The sequence below is a fragment of the Cebus imitator genome, unplaced genomic scaffold (genome assembly GCF_001604975.1).
Source record: "Cebus imitator isolate Cc_AM_T3 unplaced genomic scaffold, Cebus_imitator-1.0 Scaffold294, whole genome shotgun sequence".
Taxonomy (NCBI): domain Eukaryota; kingdom Metazoa; phylum Chordata; class Mammalia; order Primates; family Cebidae; genus Cebus; species Cebus imitator.
Window position 1 is genome coordinate 2,418,527 of NW_016107609.1, and position 23,443 is coordinate 2,441,969.

The 23,443-nt window shown below is 39.7% G+C and overlaps 1 protein-coding gene across 3 annotated transcripts in view; it reads right to left on the reverse strand.

The window, feature by feature from the left end:
- NPSR1 (neuropeptide S receptor 1) overlaps nt 1-23,443 on the reverse strand; it is a 179,713-nt gene that overhangs the window by 50,504 nt on the left and 105,766 nt on the right. For all 3 annotated transcript variants that reach the window (XM_037729120.1, XM_037729121.1, XM_017502228.2), the window contains exon 3: nt 3,167-3,270. In XM_037729120.1, the coding sequence (XP_037585048.1) occupies nt 3,167-3,270 (104 nt within the window). The remainder of the gene's footprint in view (nt 1-3,166; nt 3,271-23,443) is intronic.

Here is a 23,443-nt window from a genome sequence, read left to right on the forward strand (position 1 = left end):
GGCCACGGCTCCAGGGCTGGAGCTTGCACATGGTTGGAAGAGATGACAATCCCATTCCCAAAGCAGCTCAACAGCAATTGCTTCTTGGGGGATAGGAGGGAGTTATAGCCACATCTCCCCCTCTGGGGTTCCCTTGCAGGAATGGCTGTTGTTTAGACAGAGGGAAAAGATTCTAGTGTCTTCTGTGGAGCAGGCCACTAGAGACAATGTTGGTCCTTTCTGTGTCTAACACTGATAACTTCCACCTTTCCTCTTTGTTCCTAGCCAGACCATGGCCTCTCAGGTATGCCAATCTACCAGCAATTCTTCCTAGGTTGTTATTCTCCATTTTTTGCTTCATAATGTTGCTGCAAATTCTTTAATGGGAACTTGAGCCCTCTCTGGGCTATTTTAGTTTGTGAATAGCTGTCTATACTTGAATGTTTTAGAGGGATGAAGGTGAATACCTCCTACTCTGTGATCTTGGTGATAGCTCCTAAACAGAGATTTTCTTAAATTCCAGAAACTACTAATTCCCCCAGTCATTGCAGAGGCCTGTGTGAATGTTGGAGCACGATTTTGACACTTAGCCAGGCAACTGACAATTATGTCTTTGCCTTCACTTCCTCCTTGCAGAAAGCCTCAAGATCAACAGCTCAGTGCCTTCTCTATTTCTTCCTTAGGATGAGCATAGTTGTAGGCATATACCTAGTCTTCTAGATTTTTGGGACTATGTCAGAGATTTTCAAATTTCCTGTGGATATGTCATTATTCAGCTTATGTTTTTAAGCTTTGGTTAGTCTATTGTTTTCCCCAACTATTATCCAATACCTCAGTCATAAGCAAAGTTAAACAAAGTAATTGTTTTGATAAATGCCCAGAGGAAAAAGGTTTTTCACAGTGGGTGAGTTCTGATTTAAGTAAAATAAAGATAGCTTTGCAAGTGGAGTCTTCCAGAAAACTGCCAGACATGTCAAATAATGGCAATTTCTAGGAAATTTGAAAGGGCTCTATCCCTGTTCTGCTTTCTACAGTGGCTGCCAGACAATTTTTCACTGTGAATGAGAGCTATTAAGTTTTAAGGCTATTACAGAGTTGAATACTGGGGGATGAGAATAATGCAAGCCAAAACACCACAAAGCTCATTTTTCTCACTGAGATTCAGCCATTTTCCTGAATAAATGCTCCCTGGGTAATTGCAAATCTTTGGTTAATTTCCAGAGTTCTACAAATTTGATTCTGATAATTTTTTGCCAATTTTCTTGCTTCCTTTATAGAAGAGAGAATTATCAAAATTTCTTTCTCTATCGTTTTCTCGTGTCATAAAGATATTTTATGTATAGTGTTATCTTATCATTTATTATAGATACAGTTAGAAGAAATGTTACTGACATGCATATTTCTAAATCAAGAAGACATTTTAAAGTTAACAATTAGGAGAAAACATAGGTTAGAAAATACTTTGGAAAAATATGAAAATACGAAGATATGTATGGTTGCCAACCTCCAACATGTCAAAAATAATCCTTGCTTCCTAGTTTTGTGGGTCTTCCTTCCCCATACAGAATCAGAGTTGATTTGTACGACCAAAATAATCATATGAAAGTAATGGTGTATGACTTATGCGACTAGCTCATAAAATACATTGCCACTTCCACCTTGATCACTTGAATATGTTATTCTTGGAAAAGCCAACTACTATGCTGTGAGGACACTAAAATACACCTATAGAGAGAGGTCCATGTGGAGAACTGAGTGTTCCACCAAAGCCAGCACTAATTTCCCACCTACGTGAGTGATCCATCTTGTCCAGTCCCAGCCAAGTGTTCTGATGGCTACATTACCACAAAGCATCTGACTGAACTTTTTGATAAGCCTTTATCCAGCTCTGCCCAGCCAAGCTGCTCCTGAATTCTTGGCTAATAGACTATGAGATAATAAATGTTTATTGTTTTAAGCCACAAAGTTTTTCATAATTTGTGTCTCAACAATTAATTACTAATATAATAAGCAATTGAAAGCATTTATGTACAAGGAAACAAATATCCTCAGAAAGAAATTGAAATATGTTTTTAAAAATTTCCCCTGAGAAAACACTAGCCATACATAATGGTAAAGGCTCTTTCACACATAACAAACTTCCAAGGTTATATTCAGAGCACAAAAGAAGATTGTAACTGTAACCGTTCCAAATTCATTTTCTGAATATAAAATAACTTCATTACCAAGACCTGAAAATAATAAAACCAATAAAAATTATAATTTTACTTATGAATATAGATACAAGCATTCTAAAAGATTCTACTAACAGATGAAATCTAGCAGGATAAAGCTTTCTAGAAATGTACTATATGTACATAAAATGATAATAATTTAGATCAGAAGTACTAGCATCAGAATACAAATATATTAATCAAAAATAATTTTAAGAACTCAGAAACATGGCATCAGACCTAAAATCAGTTATGAATGATTCATTCTTTTCATACTTAGTTGAAGTGTCTTAATCTATATTACATACATCTATAACATATTAATAATTTAAGTATGTGGTATATATATAATATTTTAAGTCAAATATACATATGATACATAAATGTGGCTTACAATGAAGCAGACTGACATACAAAGCATGGATATCTTTAATCTAAAAATAGATCTTAGAAAAACTACCAAAATAATGTCTCTCAGTTACAAAATCATTCAAAAAGGAAAATAGGAAATTTGAGAGGAAGAAATTCAAATGCCAAAAGATACTTTAAAAAGTATAATTTAGGCAGTAATTCAATAGGTAATAGTTATTTTCTAACAAATTCTCCTTGTTTTACAAAAAGAACAGTAGCCAGTATTGAGTTCATTTGAAGGGTAAAAGGTAAACATCATTAACAAACGTTTTGGAGATCCACAATACGCCAAAATCCTTAATATTGACCCAGACGTTTTAACGTTTGAAATATGAATGCTTTACTTCCTTAGCATTGCTTGTTTGTGTTTTCTTTACATAGATACTATTTTTAGCAAAGGAAATACATTTAAAAACTTTCAAATTTTTATTGCCCTTCCACGTAGGAGAAAACGGGGAGTCTGATGCATAGAAATGAAGGTTTCATATTATTTTCCTTATGATAAATCTAAGAGCTAACTCTGGTATCAGTTTGTCTCATCACATTTGGAAGGTGTTACATACCTGCAAATAGCGGACCACTCGGCAAACCAGGTCAGGTGCCATGAAGTCCCCAGTGAATCGCCAAATAATATCTGTCAGAATGTTGACCAGTCCTGTGAAAGAATCTAACAAAAACATACAAGTGCTTACATTCAGTTTTTTTTTTCCCCAAAATTTGCAGCTAAGCTACAATAGAAATGAAATCCTGGGGAGGCTCATTTTTTTTTGTCTTCCTGATGTATCAGATGGCCACTGGGGAAAAGTAAAGCAAGGTAGGAGTTCTTTGACTTTTATTATTAGAGCTTGTTACCACTTAGATGTAACCACCTAGGAAAAATTTTACTAATTACTGAAGAGGAATCACGCTAATCATCAATCTAAGTATCCATTGACAGATGAATGGATAAAGAAAAGGTGGTACATATACATAATGGAGGACTATTTGGCTATAACAAAGAATAATATCCTGTCATTTGCAACAACATGGATGGAACAGGCAATCATTATGTGACATTATCAATTAAGTGAAATAAGCCTGGCACAGAAAGACAAACATCACATGTTCTCAAAATATCTCCTGTATCTCATAAATATACACACTTACTATGTACCCAGAAAATTTTTTTTTTAATTAAAAAAAAAATCCCACAGTGCGGCAGGGATTCTCTGCTGATTAATGGATAGGACTGGAACACAAGACTGGATAAGCAAGAACTCACTGACTTGGATCACTTTTTGGGGACATGGGATATAACACCCTGTCAAGGACCCCAGAGGGAGGGCAAACTTATTCCTAAGGTAGCTCTTAGAAGGATGGAGAAAGTGATGGTCCTAAGAAGAATGGAAATGCTTGAGTTTCCCCGGTAGATACTAGAGAAAATAATGCAAAGGCTAAAGGAAGTGGGCATGCTGTAATGGATGTATTGAGAGGAGCCAGAAGACCCATGAGAGAATTATTTTCCTTGAAAGGACTCAAAAGGCACCAGCATCATCAAGAAACTCAGTAGTGGTTTCCATCTGCAATCCAGGATGGATGGTAGGAGAGATAGTCATGGAGCCAGGTCTTGCAAAACTATAGAAAGTATGTAGTGCAATGATTCCTCTAATCTTTTCTGAAAGGGTCCTATGCCTATTTATTTGAGTGACTGTACACTGGGGAAATGAAAATAGACATTTTGAGGACCATTAGGCACAGGGTCTGAATTAACATAAAATCCAGAGTCATAGACCACTATTAGAATGAAATCTTATGGGACCAAGTAATAAATAAAATACTGGCTACAGCAAAATGGTCAACTAGGTTAGCATTCCTTCCCATTAGTCATTCCCTCATCCCCTAAATGTTTAATTGGCAGTTGAAGGAACCCTATATTGGTTTTCCCATCATAGTAGGAAAGGCCAAGTAGAAGTCATCAATTCACCAGTCTGGTCCCTGTAGAAAGTGGGTGGATCCTGGAGAATGAGTAGACTGCAGCAAGCTCAAACAAGCAGTAGCCCTGATTGTGGCTGTGGTTTTGGACATAGTATCTTTGCTAGAGCAGGTTAATATGGCCTCAGGTAAACGGCATGCAGATGTTCATTTGCCAAGAGTGTTCTTTACTAATCTGATCAGAAAAGATCAGAGTTTGTATTCACATGAAACAGACAATAACATTCATTTTCTGCTTTCCCCAGGGCTATGTTACCTCTTCAAATGCCTGTCATAATAAGGTCTGAAGAGAGCTCAACCATCTGAACATTCTGTAGAATATCACATTGATCCATTTACACCAAAGACATCATTAAGAGTCAACAAGAAATGTCTAATACATTAGAGGCCTTAGTAGGACACATACACTCTGGAAAGTGGGAGATAAACCCTGTGAAAATTCAGGAACATGCCACATTGGAAAGGTTTTTAGTGGTTCGGTAGTGAAAGGCTGCTAGGATACCTCCCCCCCACGCCACCACTGCACTTTCAAGTAAAAGTTAAATTGCTGTATCTTACATTTCCGGTCTCAATAAATAAAGTAAGATACCTGGTATCTTTGTGTTTTGGTGGCAATACATTTCATATCTACTAATATTTTTTGGTCCCATATACTGAACTGCACAAAAGTCTCACAGCTTTGAGTGGGCCTGGAGCAAGAAAGGGTTCTGCAGCATGTGTGGGCTGTAGTATCAGCAAGCCTACTACTCGGGGCATATGATCTGGCTGACCCGATGGTGCTGAACATGTTAGTGGGGAAAGATACAGTTTGGAGTTGATGGATGCCCAAGTGAAAGAATCAGAATGAAGGCCCCTAGGGCTGTGAAGCAATGCCATGCCATTTTCAGTATAAAGTTATAAACCTTTTGAGAAACTGTTTCTAGAATGTTGCTGAGCCTTGGTCAAGATGGAATGGTTGATAATGGGACACCAAATGTATTTGGAACTGACTATTATGAGCTAGATTATTGCTGATGCACTAAGTTATACACTCAGACATGTCCCACAGCCTTCTACTGGAAAATGGAAATGGCACACCTGGGATCAAACCCTTATGGGACTAGACTGGCATAGGAAGCTGCATGAGCAGGTAGCACAGATGCCCACATGTTATCCACCAGGGTTGTACCAGTGCCCTTTCATAGCTCACACTTATGGCTATATGGGGGGTTCTCTATGACTAGCTGAAAGGGAGGTAAAGGGCCAATCTTGGTTGACAATGGGTTAGTTCACTATGCAGCTGTAAAGCAAAAATAGATGGTCACTGAAGTGCGGCTGCATTATGGGGTAGCCTTGGAAGACAGTGGAGAAGGAAGTTCTTTTCAATAAATGAAGCTGCAAGCAGTGCATATGGTTATCTACTTTGTGTGGAAGAAAAAATGGTCTACCATATGAATATATTAGATTTCTGCACAATAGCCAATAGTTTAGCTATGTGGACAAGGACCTGAATAAAAGGGACTTGGAGATGAGAGACAAGAGTATGAGTCAGAGGCATGTGGTTGGGATTATGGGAGTGGGCACAATGTGTGAAGATTCTTGTGTCATGCATTTGACATTAATTGGGAAGCATCAAGTATACAAGAAGCACTAAAAAAACAAATAGGCAAGGTAACTTGTCCAGTTGGCATGATCCAGGCTTTGTCATCAGATAAAGGACTGGTATAATGGGCACATGAATAGAGTGGCCACAGCAGCAAAGAGCAACACTACTCCTGGCCAGTCTAGCTACTGCTGATTTTGAATGTACAACTTGCTAACAAGAGAGACCAACGCTGAGCCCTCAAAAGGTTACTAGTTCTTCAGGAGATCAACTGGTTGCTTTGTGGCAAGTTGACTACATTGGGCGCCCTCTGTCCTGCAGCAGCCAGCTATCCTTCCTTCCAATGATGCACTTATTCTGGGTATAAGCTTTCCTTTCCTCATCTCTGAGTCGTAGTCTACACGACTAACTATTCTCTGGGGGCTTTTGGATTACCAAACTAGAATGGAATTGCATACATAGTATTTGATCAGGGGACCCACTTAATAGTGAAGGGGGTGTAGGATTGGTTCATGATCCTAGAACCTACTGTTTGTATCACATATTATACCAGACAGAAGTAGCTGTGCTTTTAGCACCCTAGAATGAACTACCGAAGGAAGTGATGAAGTGCCAGGGTCCCATCCTTTAAAGTGCGGCATATGTGTTAAATCAGAGCCCACTTCATGGTGTTGGGTCCCTAACAGAAGTATACATAGGTCTTAGAATCAAGGGGTAGAGGAAGAAATGGCCTCAGTTAACGTCACTCCCATTGACCCATGGAAGGGCTTTGTGCTTCTTCATCTGTACCTTTATGCTCTTCAAGTTGGAGATCCTGGTCACCAAAGGACTTGTACTTTGGCCAGGGAACATAGCAAAGATCCCATTGAACTAAAAGTTCTGGCTGCCACCAGGGCACTTTGGATTCTTTGTGTTTAGGGACTAGCAGGCAAGAAAAGGAGTCACCATCTTGGCAAGAGTGATTGGTGGTGACTAGCAGATGGAGGTAGGGCTGTATTTACACAATGAGAAAGGCAGGCATATGGGGAGAACACAGGCAATTTGCTCGTAACTGTCAAGTTGTGATTGATGGCAGACAATTAGTGAATGGGACCAGGGATGTTGAGCATCTTCAGCAGGCCCTCAACATAGGATTGTTCAGATTATTTATGCTCTAGGGTGCCTTGCCCCTGCTGTGGTGAAAGGGTGAATGGGGGCAGAAATTGAGTATTATTGTCATGCAGACATACATCCTAGTTGCACAAAGACAAGGCAAGTGTGGATTCTCTGGACTGTCCGTGGGCTGTACCCGTGGGTATTAAATCATTCAGCTCAGAATTCCAATTATGCCTCTGTTGAGAAACGCCTTTAGGCTGCATGAGGATTTGTTGTTTCTGTGCAATTCTAGTCAGACCGAGAACTGGGCAGAACTCTGCTCAGAAATAGAGTATGTACTTGGCTGGGTTCAGCCTCTCAGAAAATTGAACGGCTGAAAAACAAAAGAAACTGCAACTTTGGGGATTAATCTAGGATACTCATAGTTTCATTTCCAATAGTTTATTTTTATTGCTGTGTTTCTGCTAAAGAGCAATAGTAAAAATGGAAAGTCACACTGTCATTTGGTTAATTGCTTTTTGAATATTGGAAAATGAGGTTTATTAACGTGAGAACAGAAGGAGCTCAGGGTATGGCATGCAGCAAGTGCTGAGCTCATGCTTGAATGAATTGCCATTGTGGTTTGAAAAGGCTTTAAAAAAAATAAAACAAAATAAAAACTTTTTTGAAATAATTAGAGACTCACAAGAAGTTACAAATAACAGTACAGAAAGGTTTCATGTGCCTACCACACACCATCCCCCAATGGTGACACCTTACATAACTCTAGGTGGACTTCATGGCTTAAAGGAGAATGACTACCCTTAACCTGGCTTCTCTAGAACACAGAATATGATTGTGAGGGTTGTTATTAAGCAGTTATTATATCCTTGGCAAGGTTCTAAATAGAATCATTAACTTATTTAATCTCACAACAAACTATGAGATAAAATCTCAGTTTTATAGATGAACAAAGTAAGAGAGAATAAAACATTTTAAGATTTCAGAGAAAGAGGTGAAGCTAGGCTTTAACCCATTCTGTAGATGTCAGCGTCTGATTGCCTTCCATATTGCCTTTTATTGTTTTCATTTATTTCTTTTTAGATTCTTTTCTCCTTCATTCCCTAGACTAACATGCCAACACAAGTCCCTGTCTTCTCTTTTCCTCATTCCCTACTTAGGTTGCCCGTTTTCTATTTTGGCCCCTTGTATTTATAGGGCCGGGCCATTCTACCCACAGAAGTTGCTTTTACTCCTTTAGAGAACTGGGGAGATCAATTTCCCTTTTTTGTATCTTATTTTGGAGAGAAGGGGGACAGGGTATCGCTGTCACCCAGGCTGGAGTGCAGTGGCATGATCATGGCTTGCTGCAGTCTCGACTTTCCAGGATCAAGTGATCCTCCTGCCTCAGTCTCCTGAGTAACTGGGAATAGTACATGCCACCACACCCAGCTAACTTTCACTATTTAAAAATTTTCATAGCGTTTACAGGTGTGAGCCACTGCATCTCTCCCTTTCTGCATCCTCACTGTTAACAGAATGAAGTGTGAGTCCCACAGCTTAGCATAAAAGCCTTTCACGATTTGGCCTTGCCTACTGCTACAGTTTGAATGTGTCTTCCAGAATTCATGTGTTGGAAACTTAATTCCCAATGTGACAGTGGGGGCTAGTGGGAAGCATTTAGGTTGAGTCCTTATGAATAGATTAATACCATTATAAAAAGCTAATGGACTCATCCTCTCTCACCCTTTGGCCTTCTGCCGCGTGAAGATCCAGGCAGCATGCAGGACACCGTCTTGGAAGAAGAGAATGACCTCGCCAGACACTGAACCTTCTGGCACCTGAATTTTAGACATCCTAGCCTCCAGAACTGTGTCCTAATAAATTTCTGCTGATAAATTAAACAGTCTCTGGTATTCTGTCATAGCAGCACAAACAGACTAAGACAACTACCTTTTGTCAGGTCCCCATGTGGGATTTCAATGTTGAGCACCATATTGATCATACATTTGTGCTTCTAGATACATATTCTCTCTGCTTGGAATAGCCTCCCTCCATTTTCCACCCTATTGAATTCCCATTGATCTTTCAACATCTAGCTAATATGTCCCATGTTCCAGAAGCTTTCCTTGACTTTTCACATGGTATGGTTTACCATACAAAGTTATGTGACCTTCCCAGTCTTTTGCCTGTCTGTATTTTCTGTTATTTTTCTACAGTTACCAACAAAAAGCATTGGCAAGGACATGGGATCAATAATCAAAAGTGTCAAAAGCTTGGAGAGGAAAAATCCCATAACTGTTCTAAGCTATAAGAGAAGTCCTTACTTAGAAGGTCAGACGTGAGCAGTCACTGAGAGCTGGGGGTTCTGACTGATCAAATAGGAATGTCATGAAGATTTTCCTGGGACAAATGGATAGATGAATGAACGGAATGGACTTGGTTACTTGGATATTCTCTTTTGGCTTACTAATTCCTTGATTTTTTAAAAAAGGAAAGATTATCTTATGTTTCTCTGGATCCAAGTGCTTATGTAAATAACAATAATCTATTCTGTTAGAATCTATTTTTGCCCTGGAGCTCAATCTCAAATAAGCCTATTTCTGAAAGTAGACTATCAGTGGAACTATGCCACGGCATTTGTTAGTTGCTGTTAAGCAAATGATGCTCAATGCTGATCAGTAAAAAGCTATTTAGTTAACCTAAGTAATTGAGTACATTGCAAATAAACTGCTCCTAAATGATAATGAACAAGACCTTGGGAACAAAGGGTACATTTTAAAGGCTTAATCACCTCCACATATTACTCTTGCTTTTAAAAATCTGTTATGTGAAAGATCTTAGGAAAGTTTTATACTCAGGAAAGCCAAAGTAGACTTACACAGGCTTTATTGTCCTTTGAGTGTTTCTTGTAAACATGAATGGGGATTCCCAGCTGGAGCACAAATATAGGTGGACTGGGAAGAAGTCAAGAATGAGGCAATCACTGAGCTTTTCAGTGAGGATTGGTCAAGTGAGAAGGGAATGCAGAATTCTGATTCTAGGCACAGATGACAGCATGAACAAAGTTATGGAGATGAGAAATTACTTGGCTTGTGTATATTAAACATCAGTTTGTTGTTGCTGAAGCCTAAACAGGAGCTAAGAGGTGGCAAAAATAGGTCTGCAGAAACAAGAGGAATCCAGACTTTTAGAGCCTCATATGCCAGTTAAAAGAGATTGTAATTTTTTTTTATACTGTGAAAGTTGTTAAATGTTTATATCCTCAAACATGTATTTTAAATAGATCTCTTTAGTTGCTGCAGGGAGGATCAATTTGTTAAGTCCAATACTGGAATTAATTACCATTTAAATTATGAAACTATGCAGACGTTCAAAGAAGAAATGTATGTTAAACAACAGTAGGAATGTAGAGAGGATATACATTGTAAAGCCCAGGTCAACATGAAAAGAAATAGAAAAAGAGGCATAATTAATAAGTTGATAATAGAGACAAAATGAAATCATAAAAAGCTCAATGAATCCAGGCTGCAATAGAAAGATAAAAAGGAACAAAAATATGGATGGAACAAATAAAAGCAACAAACCAGTGGTAGGTAGATTTCAATCCCAACGCATCAATAATAACATTACATGTAAATTGCCTGAAACCCCAATTAAAATGCAAACTCATTAACTTTTCATATTAATGATCATATCCTCCTCTATTCTCACTCACTGATGGCACAACTATCTACTAGGGACACCCAAGCCAGGAACCCATAATACATAGACTCTTCCCCTACCTCACATTCAGAACATTTTCATATTCAGTCACCAAATCCTCCTTATTTTACCTTATTAAGTGATCTCAAATTGGAATCCTCTCTGTATTCTTACTATTATTTGTCATACTCTAGGTGCTGATGATTTCTTTGTTGAACTTCTGCAGTTTCCTAACTGATCTAAATGGTAATTCCAGTGCTGGACCTGTCAAATTGATCCTCCTTGCAGCAACTAAAGACTGAGTATTAGATGTTTTATGTAATATTATACAAATTCCTACACATTGTGAAGACTTATACATTCAAATCCCTCATAAACTTTGTGCTATTGTTATCAGATGTTTAAATTTTACATGGGTTATAAATCCCACTGCTATAATTTTGCTTCAGGTAGTCAATTACATTTCAGAGTTATTTAAAATTAAGAAAAATATGTTTTTAAATATTAATCTTTATTTTTACTATTTTCAGAGCTCTTCATATATTCATGTAGATAAAATTTCTGGTCTGGTTTCACTTTCATTCTGTCAGAAGAACGTACTTTAATGTTTCTTAAAGTATAGGTCTGCTGGTAAGGAATTCTCCCATTACGAAAATTTTGAATAGTTTTTATTGTACCTTCATTTTAAACAGGTATTCTAGATGTAGAATTCTGGATGATCGTTGTCCCTCCCAGTTGGCTTTAAAGATATGTTTTATCTTCTGGCTTTAATTGCTTGAGACAAGAAGTCAGCTATAATTTTTGTTTTTTCTTCTTTATATTAATTTTATTTTCTTTAATTTGTAAGTTAACAAAATAAGTGTATATATATTCATGAGGTTACAGGGTGATGTGTCAATACATATAGTTATCAGATCAGGGTGACTGGCATGTCTATTATCTCTAGCATTTATCATTTTTTATGTTAGGATCATTCAATATTCTTCTAGTTATTTGAAACCATATGTTATTGTTAACTATAGTAACCCTACAGTGATAAGGAACACTAGAACTTATTCCAGTTCTATCTAGCTGTAATTTTGTAATCTTTAACAATTTCTCTGATTTAATGTGTTCACATATTTTTCCACTGGTTTCCTTCAATTTCCTCTTTACCTTTATTTGGTACTTTGAATAAGTTATGTCTACCTTTTTAAAATTTGTTCTGCTTCAGGTTATGGAAAAATTTTGGATCTATGGTTTGATGCTTTCATTATTTTTGGAGAATTCTAGCTATTATTCAGAGATTTCTTTTGTCCATTCTCTCTTCTCCTTGTGTAACTTCAATGACATATATTTTAGACTATTTGATATTGTCCCAGAGTTCTTAAATGCTTTGTTCTCCCCACCCCCTTTCTTTTATTTTTCTTATTGATTTTCAATTTGGGCAATTTTTATTGATCTATCTTCAAATTACCTAATTCTTCCTCTGGGTATGTAAAATCTATGATTCCTAGAATTAATTCTGTGAATTGCTACTGTGATTTCCACCCCCCCCCCCCACATTTCTACTTGAATTGTGCTTATAGTTTTTATCTTTCTGTGAAATCATTCAACAGTTCATCTATGTTGTCCACTTTTATCCCCTGGAATCTTTAACCTATGAATCATAGTTATTTAGTTGGGAGAATTTTTTAAAGCATTCATTTTGAAATCATTTAAGACTCATATTAAAGTTGGAAAAATAAGACAGAAGTTTCCCATGTACACGTTACCTGGTCAATATCAGTATAATGAAAACCACAAAATTGACATTGGCATAATACTGTTAACTAAACTATAGCATTATTTGGACATCACCAATTTTTACAAGCATTTTATATATCTATGAAATTTAATCTCATACATATAAGGTCATGTCACTAACACCACAGTCGGGATAGAGAACTACAACTATCAAGAAATTCCCTTGTGCTATTCCTTTATAGCCACACTCCCTACTCACCCCTATTTCCTAGCAAACACTAATCTCTTCTTTATCATTAGAGTTTTGTCAATGCCTTTGAAAGTCTTCTAAGGCCTGAGTATCATTTGTTTGTTCTTTCTTATTTCCAATAGTGTTAAATTGTATAAATGTATCACAATATGTTTATTCACTTACTGAAATATATTTGGGTTGTTTTCAGTTTTTAGTTAGTTCAAACAAGGCTGATACAAACATTCATGTACAGGTTTTTGTGTGAATGTAAGTTTTCATTTCTCTAGGATAAATAGGAGTGGAATTGTTGGGGCACAGAATAACTAAATACATGTTTAGCTTTATTAAAAACTGCCTAGCAGTTTTCCAGTGTTGCTGCACCACTGTGTACTTCCATCAACAATGTACGAGAGAGACTGTGGTTCTAGGTACTTGCTAGCACTCAGGACTGTCAATGTGTTTTGTTTTAGTTGTTTTACTAAGTATGTAGTGATATTTCATCATGGCTTTACTTTGCATTTCTCTAATGACTAGTGATGTTGAACATCTTTTTTTTTTCTCTCAATTTGTTCATTTATCTTTTGCTTTTTTTTTTAGAAATGAATTCAACTTTAATTTAGATTCAGGGGGTACATGTGCAGGCTTGTATACTGTGTGATGCTGAGGTTTAGGGTATGATTGATCCCATTACACAGGTACTGAGAATAGTGCTCAGTAGCTAGGTTTTTGTCTCTTGCTCTAGTTCTTTCCATCTCTATGTCCATGTGTATCCAAGTTTTAGCTCCCACTTACAAGTGAGATCATGCAGCATGATCTCATCTGTTTCATGCATTAATTCACTTAGAATAATGGCCTCCAGATGCATCATGGTGCAGTAAAGGATATTATGTCATTTTCTTTTATGGCTGCATAGTATTTCATGGTGTGTATGTACTACATTTTCTTTATCCAATCCATTGATTGGCATTTAGGTTGAGTCCATGTCTTTGCTATTATGAATATACATAGTGCTATGATGAACATATGAGTGCATGTGTCCTTTTGGCAGAACAATTTGCTTTTGTTTGGGTATATATCCAGTAATGGGATTGCTAAGACAAATGGTAGGTATGTTTTTTTGAGAATTCTCCATACTGCTTCCAACAGTGGATGAGCTAATTTACATATCCATCAATAGTGTATAAGCTGCTGAACATTTTTAAAAGTGCTTTTTTGCCATCCATATATCCTCTTTCATGAAGTAGTTTTAATGTCTTTTTCCTATTCATTGTACTTATTTTATTTAAAGTCACTGTCTAAGAGCTGCAACATTGGAGTCATGTCTCTGGCTCTGTTGATTGCTTTGGCTTTTAACAGTGGGTTGCATTTTGTTTTTGAGTCTCATACATTTTGATTAAATGGAAAACGTTATGTGTAGAAGATCATCAAATACTGAGATACATAGTATTTATGCCTGGAAATTCTTTAAAGTTGTTAGAATGGGGTGCGAAATCAATCTACTTAGGAGTCTAGCTAGACTTGAGTTTTGTTGTTAGTAGGATCAACCTCAGCCTCCTAAGGGCTTCAAATTTTTATTTGGATTTTCTATTAACATAGTAGTTGAAGTGTTGAAGGGTTTTAATGCCCCACTCTCTGCTTTCAGCTGCACCTGTTTTGCTGTAAATACTGCTACTGCTTGTTACTCAATGCTTGCTAAATTGGTGGTTGTAGGGTTTCTCTTTTGTCCGAGTTCAGCCACAGACCCATACAGGCCTGTGTGCCTGGGCCTAAAGGGTGGGGCATTCTCAGTGTTCCAATTCCTCCTCTTAATGAAAATCAAACTCCTGCCTTGTATCTGTGGTGGGTGTTGCATACAATAGAGTTTCATGCCCTTCCCTAGAAGTAGGAGACGTGCAGTGGTATTGGTGATGACACTTCTGGCCTCTGTCCCCAAGGGACAGGGTTTTTCTCAGTCATTTATCTGCCTTTATTGGTGCTCTGGTGGGGCAACAGCGTTTGGTTCCCTACGGGCTTAAGGGTTTTGTTTGGGGAAGTGTTTAGGAAGGTGCATAGTATTTCATATCTTTCCTGTAGGCATGGTCTAAACTCTCCTGCATAATTGCATATAGTCTCTGTAACAACTACTCAACTCTGCCATTGTGGTGTGGAAGCAATCATAGACAATTCTGTAACTGGATGGGTCTGGCTGTATTCCAAGAAAACTTAATTTATAAAAATAACCCGCAGGCTGGATTTGGCTTGCAGGCTGGAGTTTGCAGACCTCTGGTCTAGAGAATAAATTCCAAATGTCCTACTGTGACTTTCCTTCTTTTCAAGTCTAATCTTCCCTCATTCTATTTTAAATTCATACATTAAGAGAAACCCTTTCAACCAGCACATTAATAATAGTGGCTGGTTAACGGATTAAAACATTGGTTAAAGAAATAAAGCATACATACAAATTTACCCTAAAACATTTTCATAAAAACATAAACATGCATTTGTCATTTCTTTAATGTAGAGCCAAGATTTTGTTTCAATTTGATTCTTTTTGCATAAAATACACCCATAATTTATCTTTTATAATTTTCAGTTTTGGTTTCTTTAAATGGTAGTAATCAATTGAGAAACCAGCAAAGCAATCTGAGGCAGAATCTCATTATAAAGATTTTTATAATCTTCCTTCATCTTTCATGGTTGTATCTCCTGCACTTAGTTTTATTGCAGCTCACTAAAACAAAAGTCATGTCTTTCTAAAGGGAAAGCATAAATTGACAGCTTTGTCATGTATAATAATATCCTGCTAGTCATGGGAGTTTAGTTACTCAGGGTGTTTTGCTAAGAGAATGGAGAGCATTGATTAATCTTTTGAGGCCGTGAAGAAGACGCAGTTGAGAGAGTTTCTTTGACCACACCCAACCATTCACTCTGTCATGCCATTTCTTTATGCTGCTCCATTGGTTTGTTAAGCTCTTTATACACCTCTACCTGAAGAATATCAATTTCCTCAAGGTTTAATTCAAGGTTACCTCCTTTGGAACACCTTTTCTGAGTACTGAGATTGGCTTGGTTATTTCCACCTCTGTGTGTCTGCCTACCCTACTATTATAGAAACGATAATACATTAACGCATTAATTTTTTTTGGTATTTCTTTCCTATTCCACTATACTATGGGATAACAGAGTTTATTATTTTTAATTCAGTTCTACCTCCCCAGGCCCTAGAATTGTGATATTACATAGTAACAGCTTGATAAATTTCCATTAAATGAAGCAGTACATTATCACTGCTGTTGCTTGATTGGCTGACTGTAGCATGGGTGATTTCATACAGCAGATGGAACCACATTAATCATCTCCTTCAATGAAGATTAAAATAATGATTACAGAATCAAGATGCTGGAAGGAGGAGTGGGATTGGAAATTTTGACCCCTAAGCAAATATCTAAAAGAGCTCCCTGGAGTTTAAGATCTCTGCTAGATTGTAAGCTACTGATTGGCAGTGGCTGTGCCTTGCTCATGTTTATAGTTTTATCTTTTTTCATAGTGCCTGGCAAGATACTCGGCACTTGCTAGATAAAGGAAGAAATGTCCAATTAAACATGTTTACAAATTTCCTTAAGACGCAAAGGCCACTAGTGTAGGATTCACCCTGTGTAAAGGGCAAGTTGAGTCCCACGTCTTAGATTCCTGCTTGCTCTCAGTTGCTGTTTGCACTTTCCCCTGCAGAGCAGAGCCATAGAATAATGAATACATAGCAAGCTGAGTAACCCTTTTTCTCAACACGAGTAGCACACAAATATTTGTCACACTGCATAAGGGAGATATTGAATGCAAACACAATTTTTATGAAGACATTGAAATTTCTGGTAATGTAAGATCCTTTTAGCCTTTATTGTGGTATTATGGATGACCTCTGGCTTTCCTGGAAGGACACTGTGGGTAACAATATCAACTGTGTATCTCCAGAGTATGCAATGCTTCCAGCTCAATTCCATGTCTTTAGTGTTGTTTTTAAAGTGAGTGTGTTTGTAAAATAATAGCTTGCTTGCTTTTGGTTGCATAAGAAACTACTTTTGATATTGCTAAGGGCCCCTCTTCCACTTTTCTTGTTTAAGCAATGCTGAGGACACTCTAAATTGAACAAGTCCTGAAGAACTTGTGTGAAACTTTGTTTGATGATGGAACTGAATTGCCCAACCTGATGTCAGGTACTTAGCCAATTAAAATTATTTCTCCAAAAGTATATTCTTATATCTCTATGTTTTGGGCTCATTTTACAATATTAATATGATTCTTGCCCTTCGCCAAGATGAAGTACCAGCTGAGCCTAATGGTCTCAACTGTCAGCTCCCTGGTTCTTTATTAATCCCGGGGAAGTGGCCTGCACCTCAGTCATTATTGCCCAATTAGGTAAATAATCATCACATTCATTCTCATTAGAGCACTCTCTTCACAGAAAGCTTTGTTCCTGAGATTTTCAATTAGTCTTAACAAGTTACAGATGCCACTAGTGTCTCCCTTTCTCCATTAGTCCCCCCAACCAAATGAAAATCTAGTGTCTAATTACGGAAACCCAGGTCCTCATAAAACTTACTCTCTTTGCCTCTGTTGTATTCAGAAACGGAGAAGCTCATTAAGTGAGGCCAATTGGCCTACCTGATTCAGTCATTGCTCAGTGGGGAAGAACTCCTGTGCTCATAAGCACAAGCATCAGGTTCAGCAAGAACAAATGTTTTCTTAAAGTAAAGCATCGAGCCTCCACGTTTCTCCTCCTCGCTCTACCTTAAGGGGAAATTTCTAGAGGCATGGTAGTGTGTAATTATCACTGCATAAGACATACTTCATTGCACAACATGGGGCTCAAAATGACTCTTGAGTGTAAGTATAAGACAAAGACAACTTGTTTTCTCTTTTCAAGGATGCTATTTTCCTAGTAAAAAGAATTCACAGAAATTATCTGGGATGTTTAGAAGTCCAAGGGAAGGAGAGAAGAGTTCCATTTTCACTTACGCAAGAGACAAGCTCTTCAAAGGTCCTTTTCCCTTTGCCCAAAGAAAGCTAAGTGGTAGCAGGCTGAGATGAAAGTGGTAAATTGTAACAAAAAATATTTCTTTCTCATCTCATCATGCTGCAATCAGATACAGGCTAGTACATACGGAAGCAAGGCACACATACCGATATGCTGCTCAGATCCGCCTTCAACAAAGACCTTGCTGTCCAGCTGTGAGGAATATGGTTTGCTGACATCCTCCAGCTGTTAGATTCCTCGGGGCCTGTCTCAGCTTTTTAGCTGCTATTCTTGGTACAACCTCTACCAATGACTAAGTTCCAGTAGAAGGGTCTAGTTATTTCCACCCAACATGGGAATCCTAAAGGATTCCTGAGCCGGCAGGGACTGTCAGGCGAATGTCAGGCTCTGATGGGTCCTCCAGCCTAATCTTACTTCGTCCCTTTGCTTTCACAGGTGTGACTTGTCCCCAGATTTTTGTATACCTGATTCTGTTTCAGCATCTGCCTCCCAGAGAATCCAGTGTGAAGCAGGAGGTAAGGAAGGAAGGGGCCCAAGATCATTTGATTTTCTAGGGATGGTCTTTTTGGTTTCCTCTGTTGCATAATATCAGAGCTTAGCAAAAATCCTACTTATTCAAAACTAAAGCCAGTGAGAAAGCTACCAGGATGCTGGAAATTACTATGTGATGATGACTGCTATGCTGAGTCTGCCTGCGGAGTAGCTTACGTGCCTATGCTTAGGCATCACACTGGCTCCTCTTAGAGATCTACTGATTCTTTGTAGAGATGTTGAGGACATTTTAGTGCTGTTTCATCAAAATACTGAATATAAAACTCCATAGTATCAGTTTTCTTGATTAAGAAACATCTTGCTGTGCATTTCCCTCTAGACTACAACAAATCATATTTGGTCAGTTTTGCCCTTGGTTTTAGCCACTAACTAGGAAACACAAAATAAACTCTGATTGGTTGCAGTAACTTTGCAGTGACTCACAGCCTAAATTTGGTTCTTTCTTCTTTACAGTTACAATTTAATGTTTTTCATGACCTTCTTGTTTCAGTTTTTATTTTTCATTGTGTTGGGTATGTTCTTACATGCATGGGTAGTGTACACAGTGTGGGTACTAGACCCTGACTGTGGGATTTTGAATGTTGGCTTTGTCACATGACAGCTGTGCTCTCTTGGGCTTGCTCCTGAGCACACTGAATCGCAGGTCCTTTGTAAAATTGTAATAAGAATGCCTGATTTATAGGGCTACTGTGAGGGTTAAATGAGACAATGCATGTAAGTGCTTAGTAAAATGCTTGCCCTGTAAAACCTGGGTACCTGTTATTGGTGCTGATGCAATGAATAGTGTCAATAACTAGACAGGGAGCTGCAAGAACTGGAAATTAGAGGGTTGTCTCAACATAAGTCCTAGGCTTCTAGCCAACTGGCTAGAATAACGTTTTCTGCAAAAATTGACACGTAAGAGGTAGAGGCTTTGTTTAAACTAGATCTACAATGAAGACTCGCTATTTTATTTGCTATAATGCATGCTAGCTAATCCAATACATTTGATTAACACATTTGATTAATGTATTAGATTCCCACTACGAAAACAGTGGTGACTAAATTATTAACTGATGGCCGATAAGGTGAAAAGAACTAAGCCAATCATTGAGAGACTAGAACACAAGAAAGACTAGTTTATGATGAGTGGTTCAGGGATCAGATCAGTATTTATTAACAGGAATGCTACCTACAGGGCAATTCTGTGTTAGGATAGATGGTCCTGTGCAGGAAATTTGGCATCCCTGGACTGTGCTTACTAAATGCCAGAAGCAACCCCTGCTGCCCCAGTCTTTGTGATAACACCACTGTCCCACCATTTTCAAATGCCCCAGGATTGCCTCCTGTTAAAAACCACAGAGGTGTGGAAGGACATCTAGAGGTAGATCGGGAATATTCCAGCAGAGGAAAAAAAACCTCTTGCCGCGTCAGTTTAAAAGCCATGTTCACAGCTGCTGCTGGGCAGGCCGTCAGTTCCCCCATCTCCGTGGCTTTCCGTGGCCTTATTGGCCCTGCCAGAACCACGTGAGCGCCTGGGCCACTCCCCAAGCTGCTGCCCACGCGGGGACCCGCGGCCGGCAGGCCAACGCCCCCCGGGGAGCCTTTACACAGCTGCCTGGGGCTGGGGAACACCGGAGAGGCCTGTCAGAACGATGTGCCAGGCCGCCGCCAGGCCGCCTCCAGTCCGCCGTGCTTCCTCGGCCCTCCCGCTGTTTTCTCCTGCCCGGCTTCTCCTTGCTGCGCAGCCGAGCTGCAGGGGCTCCCAGGTCCTGCTCCCGGGCGGGGCCGTTCCCAGCCAGCAAGGCGCGAAAGGCCCGGGAGCGGTGCTCCCCTGCTCCACCCCACAGGCTCCCTCAGCTTTTGGTTCCAGCGATAATATCTGAACGACAGAGAAGGAGACAGAAAGCAGAGAGAGAGCTTGAAGGTAAAAAACCTGTGCTTTTAAATCCTGCTGGCCCACGCCGCTTAAGACAGGCTGGGTCGTGCCTCCAAGGCTCGGGGGCCTCCGCTCCGGTTCCCTGAAGCCTCGCCTGGCTGCCGCCGCTTCAGCCATTCTTAAAGAGACAGGACAGAATGCGGCTGGTTTTACTCATGATTTGGAAGTTTTCTTCTGTGGCTGTACCCCTTTCCCGGTTGTACCTCTGTTCTGGCTGTACCCCTTTTTCTGGTGTACCCCTCTCCTGGCTGGCTCGCCAAATGTAATATTGGGGTTCAGGGTGCCCTCAGCTCCCCTGAGAGGACGTTTCTCCAGGTTCTTGGCCTCCTGCCCTCTTAAGAATGAGAGAGGGGACGACGGCACAGTGTGCAGTAAATGCCGGATTCAAAAGTGTTAGTAGAAAGTGATTTATTTAGAGACAGAAAAAGGAGAAGGAGAGAGAAATAAACAGCTAACTCTCCCACTGAGTGAGAGAATCCAGAAAGATAGAATCCAGGAGAGGAAAGCAGCTTCCACCCTGAGTGGAAGGGAATAGAGAGAGATGGCGTTTAGGAGGGAAGACAGGCTTCCATGAGAGAATGTGGAAGGGGACTCCAGAGGGGAAATCCAGGAGAGAGAAAGATGGCTTCCACGAAGGGAGTGTTCGTGGAAGGGGACCCAAATATGGAGTCTGAAAGGCTGTCGAAGAAGGGGACTTTTAACCAGGGAGGAACCCCCACCTTTTCTAAGACCCCCAGGCCAATGAAAGGAGTTCATTAGAACTGCCAAAGTTTCTGCCCGCACCCGCAAAGTGTAAACATAGACCCTTAACTCTCCCAGATAGAGAGAGATGGGAGGGGGGCATGGCACTGGGAAGTTCTCCCCCTTAAAACTACGCCCCCTTGTGGACCCAGAAAGAGAACAACTTCCCTCAAAATGACAAAGCAAATATGGAAAACATTGTTTCAGGAAAGCGAGTACAGAATACATAGGGGTATTGTACTACTCTTGAAGATTTTCTGTAATCCTGAAATTATGTCAAAACAAGAAGCTAAAAATGAAAAATGTCCTGATTGGGAAGATACACAATATGGTTGCTCAACCCACAGGGGAAGAGCTGGCAGAATGTGATGGCTGTGAACTCGGCACAGTACTGAAGATAGGGGTAACACGTTGAGCAAGGGCTGCTGTTATATTGAGAAGGGAGTTTTAGAATTGTTTGGCAAGTTTCTTCTCATTCAGACCAGTATAGGCTTTCCTGGTAAACTACTATCCAACATATGTGTTAATTATTAGCTCAGAGAGAGATTCAGCAAGTGGGCTAATGGATGTTCCCATGAAACACTCTGGGGAGATCTAGGACTCAGAAATATAGATGCTATTAAGAGAAAACAGATATAACAGCTAACACATATAAAGTGCCTACTGCGTGCTATCCACTGCTACCGGCACTTTCTATAGAAGAACTAATTTAATCATCACCATAACCCTATTGGATAGATGATATTTTTGCAACCTCCATTTTACAGGTGAAGAAACTGAAGCATAGACCTGGTGAGTAACTCACTCAAGTGTTAGTTTGCAGGGGAGCTGGAATTGAAACACCAGTTAGGGTCATTCCAGAGGATGATTGCTGTCTTCACCACCCTACTCTTCTGCTTCCTGAGGGGCTCTGAGCAATGAAACTCTTTTTACATTGTGTTTATAAAGCAAACAGAGGTGTCCAGGACTAGACATCTAAAAGAGTCTGAGCTGTTGCACTCACTGGGGCAAAGTGAGTTGTTGGTGCTGAGTGGGGAATGGAACCAAAGCTTAACGGAGGCATCAGAAGGTAGGAGCAGGTATGTGGAGCAGACTAGCAGAACAGTCAGAAGGAAGAAGCAAGCTGGAGGTTTTGGCTGAGGTTGGGTCCCTAGATAGCAGAGTGAGAGGAAGCAACACCACATTAGTAGGCGACTGATCAAGGCAGAAGCTGGGGGGTCAGTATAAGAACAAGCCAGGCGGCCGGGTGTGGTGGCTCACGCCTGTAATCCCAGCACTTTGGGAGGCCGAAGCGGGTGGATCACGAGGTCAAGAGATCGAGACCATCCTGGTCAACATGGTGAAACCCCGTCTCTACTAAAAATACAAAAAATCAGCTGGGCATGGTGGCGCATGCCTGTAATCCCAGCTACTCAGGAGGCTGAGGCAGGAGAATTGCCTGAACCCAGGAGGCGGAGGTTGTGGTGGGCCGAGATCGCGCCATTGCACTCCAGCCTGGGTAACAAGAGTGAAACTCCGTCTCAAAAAAAAAAAAAAAAAAAAAAAAAAAAAAAAAACAAGCCAGGCTTCAGAGCCAGAACTCACAAACAGAATATGTTGGATTTATTCCTTGGAAAGGCTGTGTGTTCCAGTGTGTCTGATAAGGCCTTGGCCTTTTCCTTCTGGTGGTACTCACCTTTCTCGAAAAGTAACTAAGTCTAATCTTTGCCACTAAGGAAGTGGGAACAAACACTGGCTGACATCTGCATCCCAGGCTCTTTGCTAGGTATTTAACATGTATTACCTTTCTTAATACAGTGTTTTAAACAAGTGTGTCTGAGCCAAACTGCCTACTGTGCACATATATATTAGGTTGGCGCAAAAGTAATTGCTGTTTTTCCATTAAAAGTGATGGCAATTACTTTTGCACCAACCTAGTAGAAAGAGTGACAATTTAAAGTGTGGACTCAGCTTTTGGTTCAGTGAAATTTGGAGTGTAAATTGGACCTTGGTGTAATTGTAATTAAATAGAATAATATAGTTAATTATTCACTCTAAGTGCAATACAAATATGGGGACTCAAAACATCATAGGTATTAGAGAAAGCAGGCAGGCCGGGTGTGGTGGTTCACCCCTGTAATCCCAGCACTTTGAGAGGCCAAGGCGGATCACCTGAGATCGGGAGTTTGAGACCAGCCTGGCCTACATAGTGAAACCTGTCTCTACTGAAAATACAAAAATAGCCGGGTGTGGTGGTGCATGCCTGTACTCTCAGCTACTCAGGAGGCTGAGGCAGGAGAATCGCTTGAACCCGGGAGGCAGAGGTTGCGATGAGCCAAGATTGCTCCAT